This window comes from Mauremys mutica, chromosome 1 (genome assembly GCF_020497125.1).
Source record: "Mauremys mutica isolate MM-2020 ecotype Southern chromosome 1, ASM2049712v1, whole genome shotgun sequence".
NCBI lineage: Eukaryota > Metazoa > Chordata > Testudines > Geoemydidae > Mauremys > Mauremys mutica.
The window spans coordinates 313,544,781-313,560,095 of record NC_059072.1 but is presented as its reverse complement, the minus strand read 5'-3'; the positions used below and the strand labels follow the sequence as shown (position 1 = coordinate 313,560,095).

The 15,315-nt window shown below is 36.8% G+C and overlaps 1 protein-coding gene across 9 annotated transcripts in view; it reads right to left on the bottom strand.

Annotated features, from left to right (window-relative positions):
* Positions 1 to 15,315, bottom strand: part of DCLK1 (doublecortin like kinase 1) — a 374,217-nt gene that overhangs the window by 6,278 nt on the left and 352,624 nt on the right. For 8 of the 9 annotated variants that reach the window (XM_045015788.1, XM_045015797.1, XM_045015784.1 and 5 more), the window contains one exon: positions 13,203 to 13,316. In XM_045015788.1, the coding sequence (XP_044871723.1) occupies positions 13,203 to 13,316 (114 nt within the window). Of the gene's footprint in view, positions 1 to 8,141; positions 8,216 to 13,202; positions 13,317 to 15,315 lie in introns of all 9 variants that reach the window. The other variant, XM_045015824.1, reaches the window with a different exon arrangement.

Here is a 15,315-nt window from a genome sequence, read left to right as displayed (position 1 = left end):
ATTTTTGAGAACAAAATGAAAACTAAATCCATCACAGTGGTGCAGAATAGCATTATAGCAATCCATGCTCAAATAATGCAATCAAAGTTCAAAAATGATGTAATAAAGACAGAAAGATGGACAGAGTACAGAGCTACTATAGCAAATGGATTTAGTTAGGCTGAACTGCTGAACTATTATTTTTATATCAAGAACCTATACAGCACTATTACAAAGAAGTAAAAATATTTAACTTTGATAAGTTCATCCTTGTACTTTAAATAATAATTGTTATAAAATACAACACTTATTGTCTGCTGGAGATTTCTTTGTTTACTACTAATCTTTTAAGAAATATAATTAGTATTTTTCAGTATCTTGGGCATTTCTTAGCCTTAAACCAACTGGATTTATTATTATGTTTTCATGTGAAATAGATGAATATCTAGATCATTTACACACAGTGAATATACTACATACAGTATATAATTCTGCATGAAAATTGAAAAGATGGCATATATTATCATTCTATGACATACAGATTTCCATTTACAAGACATTTTTCTGCTTTCAGGATATAGGAGTTTATTTAAAGGTTATACCACAATATGTCACCCTGCAATTAATCCTGAAGTAATAGATACTCTTGAATAAAACACACTAGTTTATTTTGAAGTCTAATCCAGTGTTATTGTCTTTTTTTAAAAGGACAAAATTATAAGCCACCTAAAATGTTCTGCCATCAGATAACTAAGCATCATGACATTTATTGCGTTTAAAGTCATCTTGGTGTATAATGGAAAATCCAACAGCCTACTCCGCTGTCATTGTTAAGGGACCTTTGGGGGCCATTTTATTTAAAATACACAAATACATTAACTGGTGCTTTTAGTTTCACAGGATAAAACATTCAGAGGTGTAAAAAAGCTATTATGTCACATAGCCCAACCCCCTACTAATGTAGGATTATTCCCTAGACCATATTTTTAGCATTTGTGGCCAATATAATATTTCACTGTTGGAAAGCTTTTCCTGATATTCAGTCCAAAATCACCCTCGAATTTCATCTCATTGCTTCTAATTTATCAGGGCTTGTCTGTAGCTTTGTGGCAGTATGTATTTTCACTCCCTGTTGGAGAGATGCCAAGAATCTTTTAACCCACCCAAAAGACTCATTAGAGAAATGTAAAAGGTGAGAAAGAGACAAGTAGGGGGAATCCTTATCAATATCCAGTTGAAGTGACAATACAACATAACATGTTTCATTCTCCAGCCTTTCACATGGACTGTCTCTGCTTCTCTCAATGGATTCAATCTTGAGAGCTCCTGAGTATTCTCAACTCCCACTTAAGTCGCAGGAATGGGCCAATGCTGCCCTGCGTGTAGATCACGTACTTCAAACTTATGGTTTCTATAACTGCACAAATAATCTCATTAAAATGCATTCTGGGCACATTTTAATTTTCATTCAATGTATAGATTCATATTCATAGATTCAAAGCCCAGAAGGGGCCATTGTGATCATCTACTCTGACCTGAGCAACCCAAGCCATAGAACTCCCCCAAAATAATTCTAGAGCATCTCTCTTAGAAAAACATCCAATCTTCATTTAAAAAATGGTCAGTAATGGAGAATCCACTATAACCCTTGGCAAGTTTTTCTAATGTTTAATTACTGACTGTTAAAAATTATGTTTTTATTTATGAGGCCACAATTACATCTCTTCTCTGAAGTTCAGCATGCAACAGATAATTCTGTGGAATGTGGGGAAATGGTTGTGTACATTGTAGAAATAAAAGAATGCATGTTTTTACTTATTGTACCTTGTCTCACCTAGGGGATATTCTAAAAAAATGGTTAATTTGTGATCAAAATTGGCAACTTCTTTGGAGCGAAGACCTCTTAAATACCTTGCCTGGATGATCAGCAAATATAGTATTGCTTTAATAGATTTATTATTTCATCCGCTATTCAGCTAGAAGGTTCACTGGTGCAGGAACTGGTCCATTATGGATTTTCAGGGCATTTCTACTCATGCCTCACAGGGCTGCAAATCCCAGATTTTCATTACCATATTTTAGCATTTTTTCTCAGCTTGAGGTGAGAGGGTCAGAACTTTGAGAACCAGACTATATTGGTGGTAACCAAATGAAACTATAGTTATTTACTTAATATATGTAGCCATCCTCATACTATCCATCTGAGGAAATGTAAAGCTACTTATCCAATAGCAGGTAAGTGGATTGCCTTCAATAGTTTGGTGCTGATGGGTCTGCAGCATCCTTTGCTAAGCACTAATGTATTTTGTATCAACATTTAGTACTCCTGATACCCAGTACCATATGGTCAACAAGCTATTTTTGTGAATAAAAATTATGTATTTTGAAGCATCAGACACATATTTTATAGTCATTGTTCCTGTCATACTAATATGGGGCATTTACCATTTCTCCAAGATTTTATCATGTGTGATATCTTTTTCCTGATTTCTAACTGGTAATGTTGCAGCACTCCCGAATAACACACAATTTTTTCTCCATTGCTAATATTGAACGTGGTGCATCTGGATAGGTGCTCACTACTATATCTGCTTTTAAATATGTGCTGGATTTGCAATGGGAAGAATCCATTTTAGCTGTTAGGTCATATTTTCTTTCAGTCAGTAATTACTGGATTTAAGTAACTGTATTTTATGAATGTGAACAGTGACTGTTTTTTTTCTCTTCTCTTAATTTATCGTTAGCCACCAAAAAAAATTTCTTCATTTCATTAATAAAAGAACATTATTGTGCATTTTGCCTCTTAGTCCATCCATTATTCATACTAGCTAGGAGACTGAACTGGAGATGCAGCTGCTCACGCATTAGTCTAAGAAATCCTTTCCTTCTCTCACTGTCCATCTGCAGGGAAATATTTGCAATTTGTTTGCCATTTTGGAGATGCTTTGTTAGCACATGGAATTAAATTGACATAACTATTGAAATATTGAAATTTTCCTCCTGTTTTATTCTTTTAAAAACATATATTTAGATGTTACCAGCTGGGTAATTTATTCTATTTTTATAAGGTTCTGTTTGGTGACCTCAATATGTTGTGATGTGTTACAGTAGATTTTATTAATGGTAAAAATGAACACTAATGCAGCAATAGTAGCGGCTCTACAGTGTTAGGACAAGAGGTCTTGCATATGTTTCTTCACAGACTTTTCAGGTATATACACAACCTCCCCTTCACCCCCCCCCCCCCCCGCAAAAAAACCCAGTTTCATTTACATTTCATACTGTACTGGTACATCAGAAAAGGACAAGTATAGTACATGTATGACCACTGGATTCACAATTCTGTATTTCAGTTTATGTTTATTATTTAACACCTCTGTTCTTAGGGATATGACTTCTCAGCTGGTTTCAATTACATGTGTATGAAACTTAGTTCAAAGCTGTTTGCATGGGTTCAATTTTATTTATAATTTGTAATTCAGTTGTGGTTTTCTTAGTCACAGAGCGGCAGAGAGATTTTAAATGACTTGAGATGTTTGTCTGTTTTTACCAGGGTCAAATTTACAGAAGGGCTTCATTCTTTGAAAAAAGTAAATTTTATAGATAAAGTATGATTGCCCGCCCCTTGTGCAGTAACTTACATCTGTACAAAGGGCGTATAATATATACATTCAGTATTTTGAATTTGTAACAGTTTGGACAGGTGTAGATGACTGTACTAGATGCAATGGAGAATCAGGTCCAGTATTAACAGAGTGGGGTTTTGGAATTTGAAATGAGTTATTCAGCTTGAAAAAAAAATGCAGCTACTGTGAGCATCATATTTTTAAAAGTCAATTTACATGAATTCAGTGTTGTTAGGACGCTACAATTTCATTACAAAATCAATGGATAAGCCCAATGCAGTTGCCTCTGTCATTACATGATAAGTATTCTAATGACTTTCCCACACATTTTCCTGATATCATATTAGCTCCACTGGAGTTTATAGAATGTCAGTAGACATATCACCATTAAAAATGAAGTTACTCTAGGTACACCTGTTCTAGGGTATTTTTAATATTCTGATTTCAACTCTTAAAAGCCAGAAGATTCAAACAACACTATCAACAATAGGTTAAAAAATGTATAGCTTCAGACATAAAGCTGCAAGAGTAGAGAAATTCAATTGACCTTCTCTTGCTAAATTATGCAAAGTACTGAAGTCAAAATGGGCTTCCGTCAAGGGGCTCAAGTAATATATTGCAACATTGCAACACTAGAGCCAATGGCACCATTCCCTCTTAATATTCTGATTTAATTCCATGAAGATCAGTAAACTCACCAAACACTCTCAGGTTGTTAAGATCCTCTATTCAATAAACCCTAAACAGAGATTTTTATAACAGGGCAAGAAACCTGTCAGGTTGGTTGGTTTGTTTGTTTTTGTCAATGAACATCCAATAGTTGATAACTTGCAATAAATGTACATTTTACTTTTGGCTTTTTAGAAAAGGAACTCATTGAAGAGCACAGAGTGCTGCTATAAAACAACATCTCTGCACAGGGCCGCCCAGAGGATTCTGGGTGCCCGGGGTCTTCGGCGGTGGGGGCCCCCGCTTCGGCAGTAATCCGGTGGCGGGGGGTCCTTCCACTCCGGGACCCGCTGCTGAAGTGTTCCGAAGACCTGCGGCGGGGGCCCCCCGCCACCGAATTACTGCCAAAGACCGGGCTGCACTTCGGTGGCGGGTCCCACTTCGGCAGTATTACCGAATTACTGCTGAAGACCTGGAGCAGAAGCAGCTCCGGGGACCCAGACCCAGTGAGAGTTTTCCGGGGCCTCCGGAGCGAGTGAAGGACCCTGCTCGGCTTCTCCAGGGTCCCTGAAAAACTCTCCTGGGGGCCCCAGGCCCGGGGCAAATTGCCCTCCCCTCCCCTCCCCCGCGAGCGGCCCTGTCTCTGCATACAGAGCACTGTAGGTGTTCACAGATATGCTCTGCCAGAGTGCTCATCTATAATTGCAGAGAAAAGAGAGTGTCATTGGGAGTACATATCCTACAATAATATATGCAGCTTTTAAAACTTATATCACATTTGGGGCTTAAACAATGTACATGATCTAACTTTATTTTTATTAAGGCTTCTTTTACTGAACTAGTTTATCGTATTTTTTCCTGTTATTTGTATACACAAAACACTGTGTAATATTTTTTTCCAGTCATTATGCACAATATGCTGCAATTGTTACTTCAAGAACAGATTTTTCAGTGTACTACTTCATCTCAATGTGAAAATATTTTCAGGAAACAAAGCCACTACATTTAAAATATTGCAGGTGCTCTGTGTGGCAACAGAGGAAGAATAGTACACTCTGAGGTGGGCAAAGTTAGCGTTCAAAAGCAGAATTCAGAATCTTGAGCACATTAGGGAGGGACACATTTAGACTACAGTAAGGAAATGGTTTTCTGGTTTATTGAAAGCACAAACATTGTCATTGTTGGAGGAGAATATGAGAAACTAGAGGATCAAATAAGAAAAGGATCAGTGGTTAAGAGAAGACATCAAGAATTCAATTATGAAAGAATGTATGAGCATTACATCTCTCTTTGGATCCGCTTTTATATATTGGCCATATTTGTGATCACAGATGAGTTTTCAAGGCCTGTGGCAAATGAACTGTTGTATAAGAGTGAAGGGATGAACCCTGTATGTATTATTTTTAAGAATTTGCAAAGTTCTATGAATAGTATAAACAATCACTAAGTGAAAATAGTTTTACTATTTATATTAAAATGTTGGTCACTACCAGTGGTTATTTGAATGCTCCTGTTTCTATGGAGATGAAAGACAAAGCATTTGCAATCAATGCAGATAACGTGTATATAATAGTATTGGTTCTGGGACTATCAGGTATTATAACGTTTCCTAATTAAGCATATATGTCTATGAGTTTTAGCACCACTTTACCAATTCGGTTTTACACACTGGGTGCATTGTTTAGAACATCACTAATTATAAACATTGTTACTGCCCCCAGCTGGAAAAGAAGCAGTTTATGTATGAATAAGGGAGATTATCACCCGTCTGCTCCAGCCCATTATTCAAGGATATGTCACTTTGTATGCTGATGGAAGCCATTACTAGCGTTTTAGTCAAATGGCCTTTTTTCATATTGTTTATTTATTTACCTATTTGCTGGATTGGAGTCTTCACCAAAGCCCCTGGATGTACGGTTTGTTTTAAAACCTGGGCTACATAGTTAAACTGAGTCAAGGCCAGTCAGATTAGAAACATTTCACTATTTTATCACAAATTCCTCGCTCTAGAGGTTTGTGCTCTCTGATGCTGGGTGGAGACGTTTTTCATTTAAATAGAGACCTACAGGACAAATAGAAACACGATTCTGTCTTTGTATAAAAGAAAAAAATAGTGTAAGTAAAAGAGCTGGGCAGGCACATCATAGATAGTGATGCTAGTCAGAAGAAAACGTTTTAGCCCTTTGACAAATTCTATTTGATTCAAAATATAATCTTTCCTCAATGAGCAAAATGAAAAAGTTATAAGACTTCTCTAGCCTACACTTTGCTAAACCTCCCACTTATAATCCACAGAACATAACAGTGATTCCCTCCATTTCTCAATAAAGAGAAAGTGCAGATGCCAAAGTGAGTTCTCACTAGGATATTATTTTTACAAAATACACAACATTTTATTTACTAGGATACTCTGAAGCATTATGTCAATTGAGAAAATAGATGAATAAAGTACACTTCATGATTTGTGGAAGATTCAGTAAGTCTCTCAATCACAAAATATTAATTAGTGAGGTGCTACTGCACAAACATGTACAAATTTGAGCACCTGTATGGAAACTATTTCTCAGTTAGTCATCATAACCAGCATCTATATGGTGTACCTGGACTAACTTTTTGCTTCTCAACTGAACAGTACATCAGGGAGGAAGAGCTGCTTTTCTCCTCCAGGACCATTTCAAAATCTATTGAATTTTCATAGGCATATTTTTGGTGTGTTAGGGGGACTGGTAACTTTTGTGGAAACTGTGCTGTAGTCTGATTCAGGCAATCAGTGAAATGCTGAGAGGGACAGATTTCTACATTACTGTAAACATTACCATTTTGCTAATGAAGTTAATTTGTAGAATTGTTCCATACACAGAACAGGCCTTCCCCCGCCCCTCCACAATGAAAAGCATTTCTCTGGGCTTGAACAACCACAGTGTTTGCAAAAATATTCACTAGGAACTCATTTTATCTTTCTAGCTATCACAAGGCAAACCCTGGGAGCAATAAGGGGACAATAGCCAGCAAATAAAACACTTGATGAAAATACCAGGGACACCTGACTGATTGAGGCGGTATGGGCCTGACATCAGCCATCAGCAGAATCCCTCTTTTCACCCACTCAGAAATAGCCACCCCAGCCAAGGTCCCATTTGATCGTTCAGGTCAAGTCAACTAATAACAACCCTGACACAGTTACGCAATGTAGGAAAATATTAAAAACAGATTCATGCAATATTGTTAAAAAAATAAAAAACTACAAGGGGTTTTAAAAATGAAAAGAGAACAAAAATAAATGTGCATAGTTAGAGAACACAAGCTTACCAGCACATACAATGCATTATATTTCAGAAAACTTGGGAGAGCTTCTAAGTACTATGTTAGGTAAATGCATTGTTCAGTCTAAGGTAAGGATTGTGTTTGATGGGTTAAAAATGACAGTATATAGTTCCACATCTCATACAGAAGAGAAAAAAAATATGCTGAGACCTTGTTGCTGTTCCAGGTGTTTAAAAACAGAAGTGCACAGGAAGCAGATGCCTTAACCAGCAGTGGGGGGGGGAGGGGCGGAGAGAGGAGGTGAATTGCTGCAGCATATCCAGTAGATTTTCTATATACACTGTCCTTTTAACTATAAGAAAAATTGAAACTGAGCATGTGCGATGAAGAGAAAGCTGGCAATGTCAGTGTGAATAATGGGTGGAAAAAAAGGGAATGAGGGGGTGTGGCATTTCAATCAAGATTAAAATGAAACTGATAAAGCAGCATATGGACTGGATAACAAATCAAAAAGCATGTTTATCCACTGAAGGAACTGGTTAATGGAGACTGCCAGCACGTTGCCATGGAAACACTGACTGTTGGAGCTGCACCATCTCATACCTTATCCAATACATTCCTGGTTGTTGGTAGTAGTCCAAAGACCCTGATCTCTTGATGGTAAACCCGTGGTCCAGCTGAGCAGAGAGAAATGGGGCAACTCAGTGGATCGATATTATGCTAAAGAATTAAGACTCCAGACCAAGCTGTTCCTTACTTAGTGCATATTGACTGTTTTCAGTTTCACAAGGCACTTATCTAACATCCTGAATCTATGCACTGGAGACAAAAAGTAAGAAAAAGAATAAAAGAAAGAAAAAAACTAGCCCTAGCTTCTATCTTGCTATATTAGAAGCCATTTTATTTAAACTGAAATGGAATTGCAAAATAACTAACTTAATGCATTATGCATTCATTTAAAAGTCTAACAAATATCCTGTTATCTCCAAATATAGAAGTGCCCCTTTAAGTTGCACATAATGGTAATGAAAAAATTTCTTTTGCAATTAAACAGAGGTTTGATAATTTTTTAAAAACACAGTGTTAGCCATCACAAGAAGTAGGCTACACAGACTATATGAGGCTTAAATTAGACTACTTCATAATCATGGCATGTGTAAAGGTTAAAATAATCCAGTTTGGTTTTTGTTTGTTTGTTTGTTTTCTTTAAATATTAGCCTTGGAGAGCAGGACTTCTCAGGTTCATGAACAGCATTGTATTGTTTATCATTTCGCCTTACATCTCAGGCTTAAAAAGATAATGGTAGAAAACTGTGATGTAAAATCTTCACTAAAGTGCACCAATTAAAGTCAAAATGGAAAATGAATTTAGTATTGTGTAAAAAAAATCTGGTAAAGTGTGTGCTTAAAAATATAATTAAGTTGTGTATATTGTTCTAAATTGAGTTTATCATTAGCAGTGGAATGTGCATAGAAAAGAAAGAAAGTGTTATTTTCTCTAATCTTTTTACACTGCACTAACATGTATTTGGGATAGCCTTTAACAGAGGATTAGATACAATTTTAGGGGGTAAAACTTGAAAGAGACACTCTGCCCAGTTTAATAGGAAGAATTTGATAACTTTCACATTTTGCCCTACAAAAGGAAAGGCCATTGTGTGTTTCATTAAGACTATGGCATATTGGTGCAATACTCATGATAGTTACTAATTCTAAATTGAGAAAGGCCGGTTAACATGTCTCTAGGTACCAGTTATTTAAACTGTAGTTAGCATCTAACTTACACTTTCAATACAGACATAAAGAGAAATATTTAATAATTTATTCTGTTTTCTTAAATCAATGCATGTTTCATCTTATTTAGAATTATTTAAAGGATACTTCCTGTTCAAAAGATGAGGACCTTGCACTTATACAGTACTTCATTTTTCATTGAGTTTCAGTAGATTGATCTACTATTGCCATCTGCTGGCAGCCTATTATACTGCATCTCAAGTACACAAAAGACAAGGTTTTTTAAAAATGGAAATAAAAAGTATTGCACTAAAATATTATAACTAACAGAACGCTGTTACAAGTATTTTAGGAGGGGATTTATTCTTTGAATTTTAAAATGTTACATCTATCTAAGCAGAAGTCAAACAATATTTTAGTTACCATGGAGACTACAGGCTAAGAAAAACAGATTATAAATAATAATTATAGAACAACAACAGATATGAAGTGACATGACATTTTAAGTCATAGGTTCTTCCTCAAACCGAGCAAAACTAATAGACTAAAGCTGTTTTCTCTTCCCCACATCTTAAGAAAAGCCCACTGTTAAAATGTCACTTTTAATTTTATTTTATAATCACTAGAATGCATTTTAAATACCTCACTCCCTCCTTCTCCCCACCCCATGATAAAGCAGCACCAATTTGGTTTCCACAGATGACAGAGGCTCTCTGCGACAGGCAGAATGCTGCAGACAGAGGAATTGGTTACCATCTCTAGACACATTGGCAGACCATCAGCTGTCAGAACAGCTTTTTTCTTTCTTTATGCTACATGGTTCCCGTGAGCCTCAAGCTGGGATTTACTCCCGTAGCCAAGTCAGGGACCTCACACAACCTTAACATAATGTTATCATTAGTCTTTTCTTCTGTCTTAATAATGCCAAAAAAACAAGCACAAAAGTGACAACATACAAGCAAAGCTTTAACATTCCAGACATGAACACAAATTGAACTATGCTCAGTTAATAGAATGTATTGCAATATATCTTTGAATATTAAAGCATTTTTTGAAAATTGATTTCTATTTCCTCTTGATTATTACAGACAGAAAGAGTATCATTACAAACCCATAGGGTACTGACAGTTTTTTTTTTAAACCCTCTTTCAAAACATCTGTTTTTATTTGAGAAATAATTACCAGCTCTCTTCTTTAGTGGCTGGAGACATTATAACTAAGCAGTCAAGTCATTAATTTAAAATATTCAAAGGAAAGAGTGTGACGACATCCTTGGAAAATTCAACAAAAATTCTAGTGCTAAACTTTAAACAGATTATTTAATAAATGCTTGCTATTAAACATGCATTTTACATTTTTTAGCGAAATGTTAGATTTATATACAAGAAAAATGCAGTCATGGAACTTCAAAATTAAATTTTTTGGTCATATCTGCTTTAGGGCCCTAATCCTGCAAATACTTATGCACATAATTAACTTTATGACAGTAGTAAAGTTTAAGAATATGTGTGAGTGTTTGTAGGATTGGAAGCTGGATGAACAGATAGTATTCTTACTGGGGATTATATAACCAAAGCAAATGTATGCCTCAGCAAAAGGGGTCAATACAATAGATTTGGATATTACTGAAGAAATCAACAGCCTACTAAAAGTGTTTTATATAAATAAATAAAATACACCTACAGATGACTCTGACTAACAACAAACAAACTAGGGATGCAATTCCCCCCAGCCCAGCTGACCTGCACAAATCCTTATTAATTTAAGCCCCACATTAAAGGTTTGATACATAGAGCCCTGTGTGGGACCCCCATACAGTGGTGAATTTTACCCTAAGGGCAGATGTATAATAAAGAATATCACTATGAAGTTAAATTGAGAACTAAATACAGTATTTTAGCTATCCCTTTACATAAATTACAGTATACACATATATTGGCACCATAAAACAGATTTTTTTTAAAAGGGTTAAGATATACTTATTGTACATTTTTAGTGCTGAACAATATGTTCCAGCATTTAGGGAGCATATGCTTTGTAAATTATAAATTTAGAACAGCTTTAGCTAATAAGCTTTATATCAATATTACCTGGCATTGTATAAGTAAAAAAGGAGATTCCTGAAAGTAAAATTTTAACAACAATCTCATGCCAAACTTGTATTACATTTGTTTTAAATGCAGGCACATCGGTTAAAGGTTTTGCTTTGGGTTTTATTTATTCTTTTTATTAAGATGTGCAATATGCATAGTATATAAAAGCTTTTTGATATTTAAATCAGCACTTGCCAGCCTGCCTTAAAATTTACACATGCACTACAAATGTTTGTAGTCCCCCAGTTTTAGGAAAGTTACTGAAAGAAGTTAGTTAATTAAGCCACTTTCTGGATTTTATAACAATATTTTTATAATACTGCTAGTTTAGAGGCAGAGCTCAAGAATTAACCACACCAAGGTGTGGTATCCATTCAGACAGTTGCTCTCATTAAATGTACTTATTTAAATTCTAACACATTACCAAATTCAGTGAGTTTTTTTTCCTTTTGTTTTATTTCTATAATGTTTGTCAATGGAAAGATTCACTTCACCAATGCCTTTTTCATTACTAAATTGTCAAATTGCTGTAAACAATCTATTTTCAGACCAACTGGGACAAATAAAAATATTTTAAAAATTAAAAGAAGAAGGGGATAGGGGAAGCATCGTTTCTATCTTTTAAGCTTTGAAAGCCTTGCAAAGAGGAACTGAGCAGTACTTCTTATGGACAAGCGTGCTGGCAATCCATTTGAAAAGAACACAGTTTGAACTAGGCTGTTCAGAACATACCTGCATTTCATATGAGCAATGGGTACAGAGTATGTGATGTTTTACTTGTGGGAGAGTTACTGTGGTATTATTGCTTGAAAATGAAAATAAAAAATGCTGACTGTATGTTAGCTGATGGCATAGAAAGTTGAAAATCTAAGAAAAGCATGAGGGACAATTTTGTTTCCGTGTTGAGGTAGTTTTTATTTAAAAAAAAAAAAAAAGGGGAGAGAGGCACAGCTTGAAATGTTAAATACTTAGTAACTTCTGAGAAAGTATCCATTTTGCTGCACAAACAGTTCACACCTGTGAGCCAGATTGTGCCTGTTGAGCTGAGTTTATTTCATGCTGATTTAACTCACCATTGGAGGGGCCGAGCTGAGGAACATGAAAGTGGAAACAGTACGAGACAGTGTACATGTGCAGTCACACCATCTGCAATTTATGGAAGCTGGGAACAAACACTGAGTAATCTGATATGGGAATGGTTATGTTCAATGTGTCACTGATTTTTTGGTGACTTTATCTGGAGAATTAACATTACCATGAGTAATAAAAAAAAGCTTTAAAGCACAGGCAGATGTATTAAAAATAAGGAAAGGATGTGAATGTGGATAAAACAGATAGTTACTGTTTAATGGTACTAGCATAAATAATCTGATAATATTCTGAATATCTTCTGTGTGCGTGTGTGTGCGTGTGTCAGAGAGAGAGAGAGAGAGACACACACACACACACACACGTTCATCTTGGAGGAAAAATACAAATTTGTGTGAGGCATACTATACTGCACGTGCCTGTAACACTCAGCTGACTTGGTTGAGATGGTCTCACAAGCTCCATTACTTTCAGACAATATCTAGATTGTAACTATAGTATGCAGCACAACTAAATCTCTACCCGATTTAATCTCTGCTTGGAGGGATGCAACTAGCAAATTGAGTGTAGTGTGGTATGCAACCCTTGTGCATAACTGCATCTGAAATGGTTACACTAATTTCAACTACACGGGCAACACTTTACAGTAAGTAGCGAGCCCTTGCTGTCTTTTGGTGTCATCTTCTGAATATAGACTGTTTTGTGGGAACTTTTAAAAATGTTATTGCTATGTATTTCAGATGCTTACTGTTATGACAGAAACTCCAGCTGCTGTGCTGTTGGGTTTAGGCCCTGTATTGAAATGCTTCTTTATCTTCCCAGCTACTGAAAGCTGATGCTCATTCTCTGGAAGGCCATCATCCTGGAAAAAAAAAATTACAGAGAAAATGCAAAATAAGGGAGAATGCTCTTTTTGCAGGATTGTGAGGTGATCTTGGAGGAACCTGTGGATGTAAAAAGTTTAATAAAAAAAGCTTTTCGTGAGATTCGTTTAATTCAATGTCATCTTCTCCATGAATCTACCCAATGTATTTGTAAGGAAACTTGTTATCATGGAACTGCCCCATTTCTCTTCTCAGCTTTAGCTAATAGCTCTCTTTCAAACTTTTATAAACATTTACATTTCTTAACTGCCAGCTTATGGTAATTTGTTAGGTCCATAAAATGTCACAATAAGTGAATCTCAGATTGATCCCTTGTTCTGTTAATACATTTCAATCAATTAAAAGTGAAGACAACAATACTAGTTAAAAGGTCATTAGAGTTAAAAAGAGAAGCCCAGTTTCTCTGATATGCAGCAAGGAAATTGTTCTTGTGAGAGAATAAGTGTGCTCCAAGGTCCTCCCAAAAGCCTTGTGGAGTTCCATTTTCAGAGACGTGAGATTTGGTTGAATAAAATGTTATGCTTTAACCAAGGGAAAAAGTGCTCAAACAACATGCAGGCTGTCACGGAGTCTGGTCTATGCCCCAGCAATCAGTCTCTCTGGAGTGACCCCTTAGTGGGCAGGCCCCAAGCACACACATAGTTCCAACAGGGGCAGGCCTGTGGCCTCCAAGACTGGGCCTTCGGCATCAACAATCCCTGTCTGTCTCCATGGCTCTCTGCAGTGAATCCTGCCAAGCCAGAGGCTGGCACTGTGCCCCTCAGGGCGCAATGTTACAGTGACACAGGAAGCCGTTTCAAAGCAAGTCACCTGGCACACAGAATCTTATAGTGCTTAGGTTAGCACAGAGAGACAGAAATTATGCTATAGTACATGCCAAGCCAGTACCAGGATGAGCCAGCCAAGCTGAAATGGACTCTATCTCTGGCTCTCACCCCCATCCATCTTTTGTCTCCCTAGGTCCGGGCTCCTGAGTCCTTCTAAAAAGGGCTGCCCTTCTTCCAGTCACCTGACACCTTGTTCTCCAGCTCAGTTCACAAGTCCTGCCTGCTGGGGTGTGCCGCTGTCAGGTGTTGATGTTTCAGAGGTATCTCTTCCTAGATGCTAAGTTGATTTGGGTTCTATTTGAGACAGTTATTTAATGAGTCAGCCCCCAGGCAGCCAGGTGACACCCATACCTCCTGCTCTCTTTTAGCAGGTGTCAAACTTCTTTTTTTTACAATGCAAAGTAGTGAGGAAAACTGAGGCACACATAGGATTAATAAACATATTCCAGAAAATTCTCACTTCATCAGGGATGCATTTTTAAGGTTCACAGGGCTTGATCCAAGCATGACCAGTGGTATTCACTAAATACTAACCTGGGAGGAGACTCCTTATAAAGTCTAGGAGATTACCCTGGCTAGTTCCAATGACTTTTGACACAGCTATGGAATAATCCCATCAAATGGATAGATGCCTGATTGATGGCTTCTCTTACAATCACTGATTATGATATTTTCACATTTAGCCTATGGCTAAATGAAGCCACAATCCACAGAAAGCTCCAACCTTCCCTCAGGGAGGTCAAGACCTCAATGGGAGCCTACAGTTCTTCCCATGCACTACACAATATCTTCCTATGCAGCTGTGGGGGATGCAGAGGTAAAGAAACATGGGCTCCAGCCAGGAAAAACAGATAATGTTTGAATTAGTTGTGGCCTTGTCTTCACTAAAAAGGCATGTTCTTAACTTGAGTTAAAATCCTAGTGAAGACAAGGAAGTTTGTTTTCACAAAAGTTAGCAGTTCAAGTTAAAGACCAAATTAAGAACACAACTTTTTTAAGGTAGTGAAGATCAGTCCTTTGTAACTGACCCAAAGGGTGGGGCCAAATAGACCATTTTAAGAGCAATGCCAAGAACAGCTACTTTGGCGAAGCCTGCCCACCATTGGATTATGCAGTGTAGCAGAGAACAGTAACCTCGGATCATATCAAA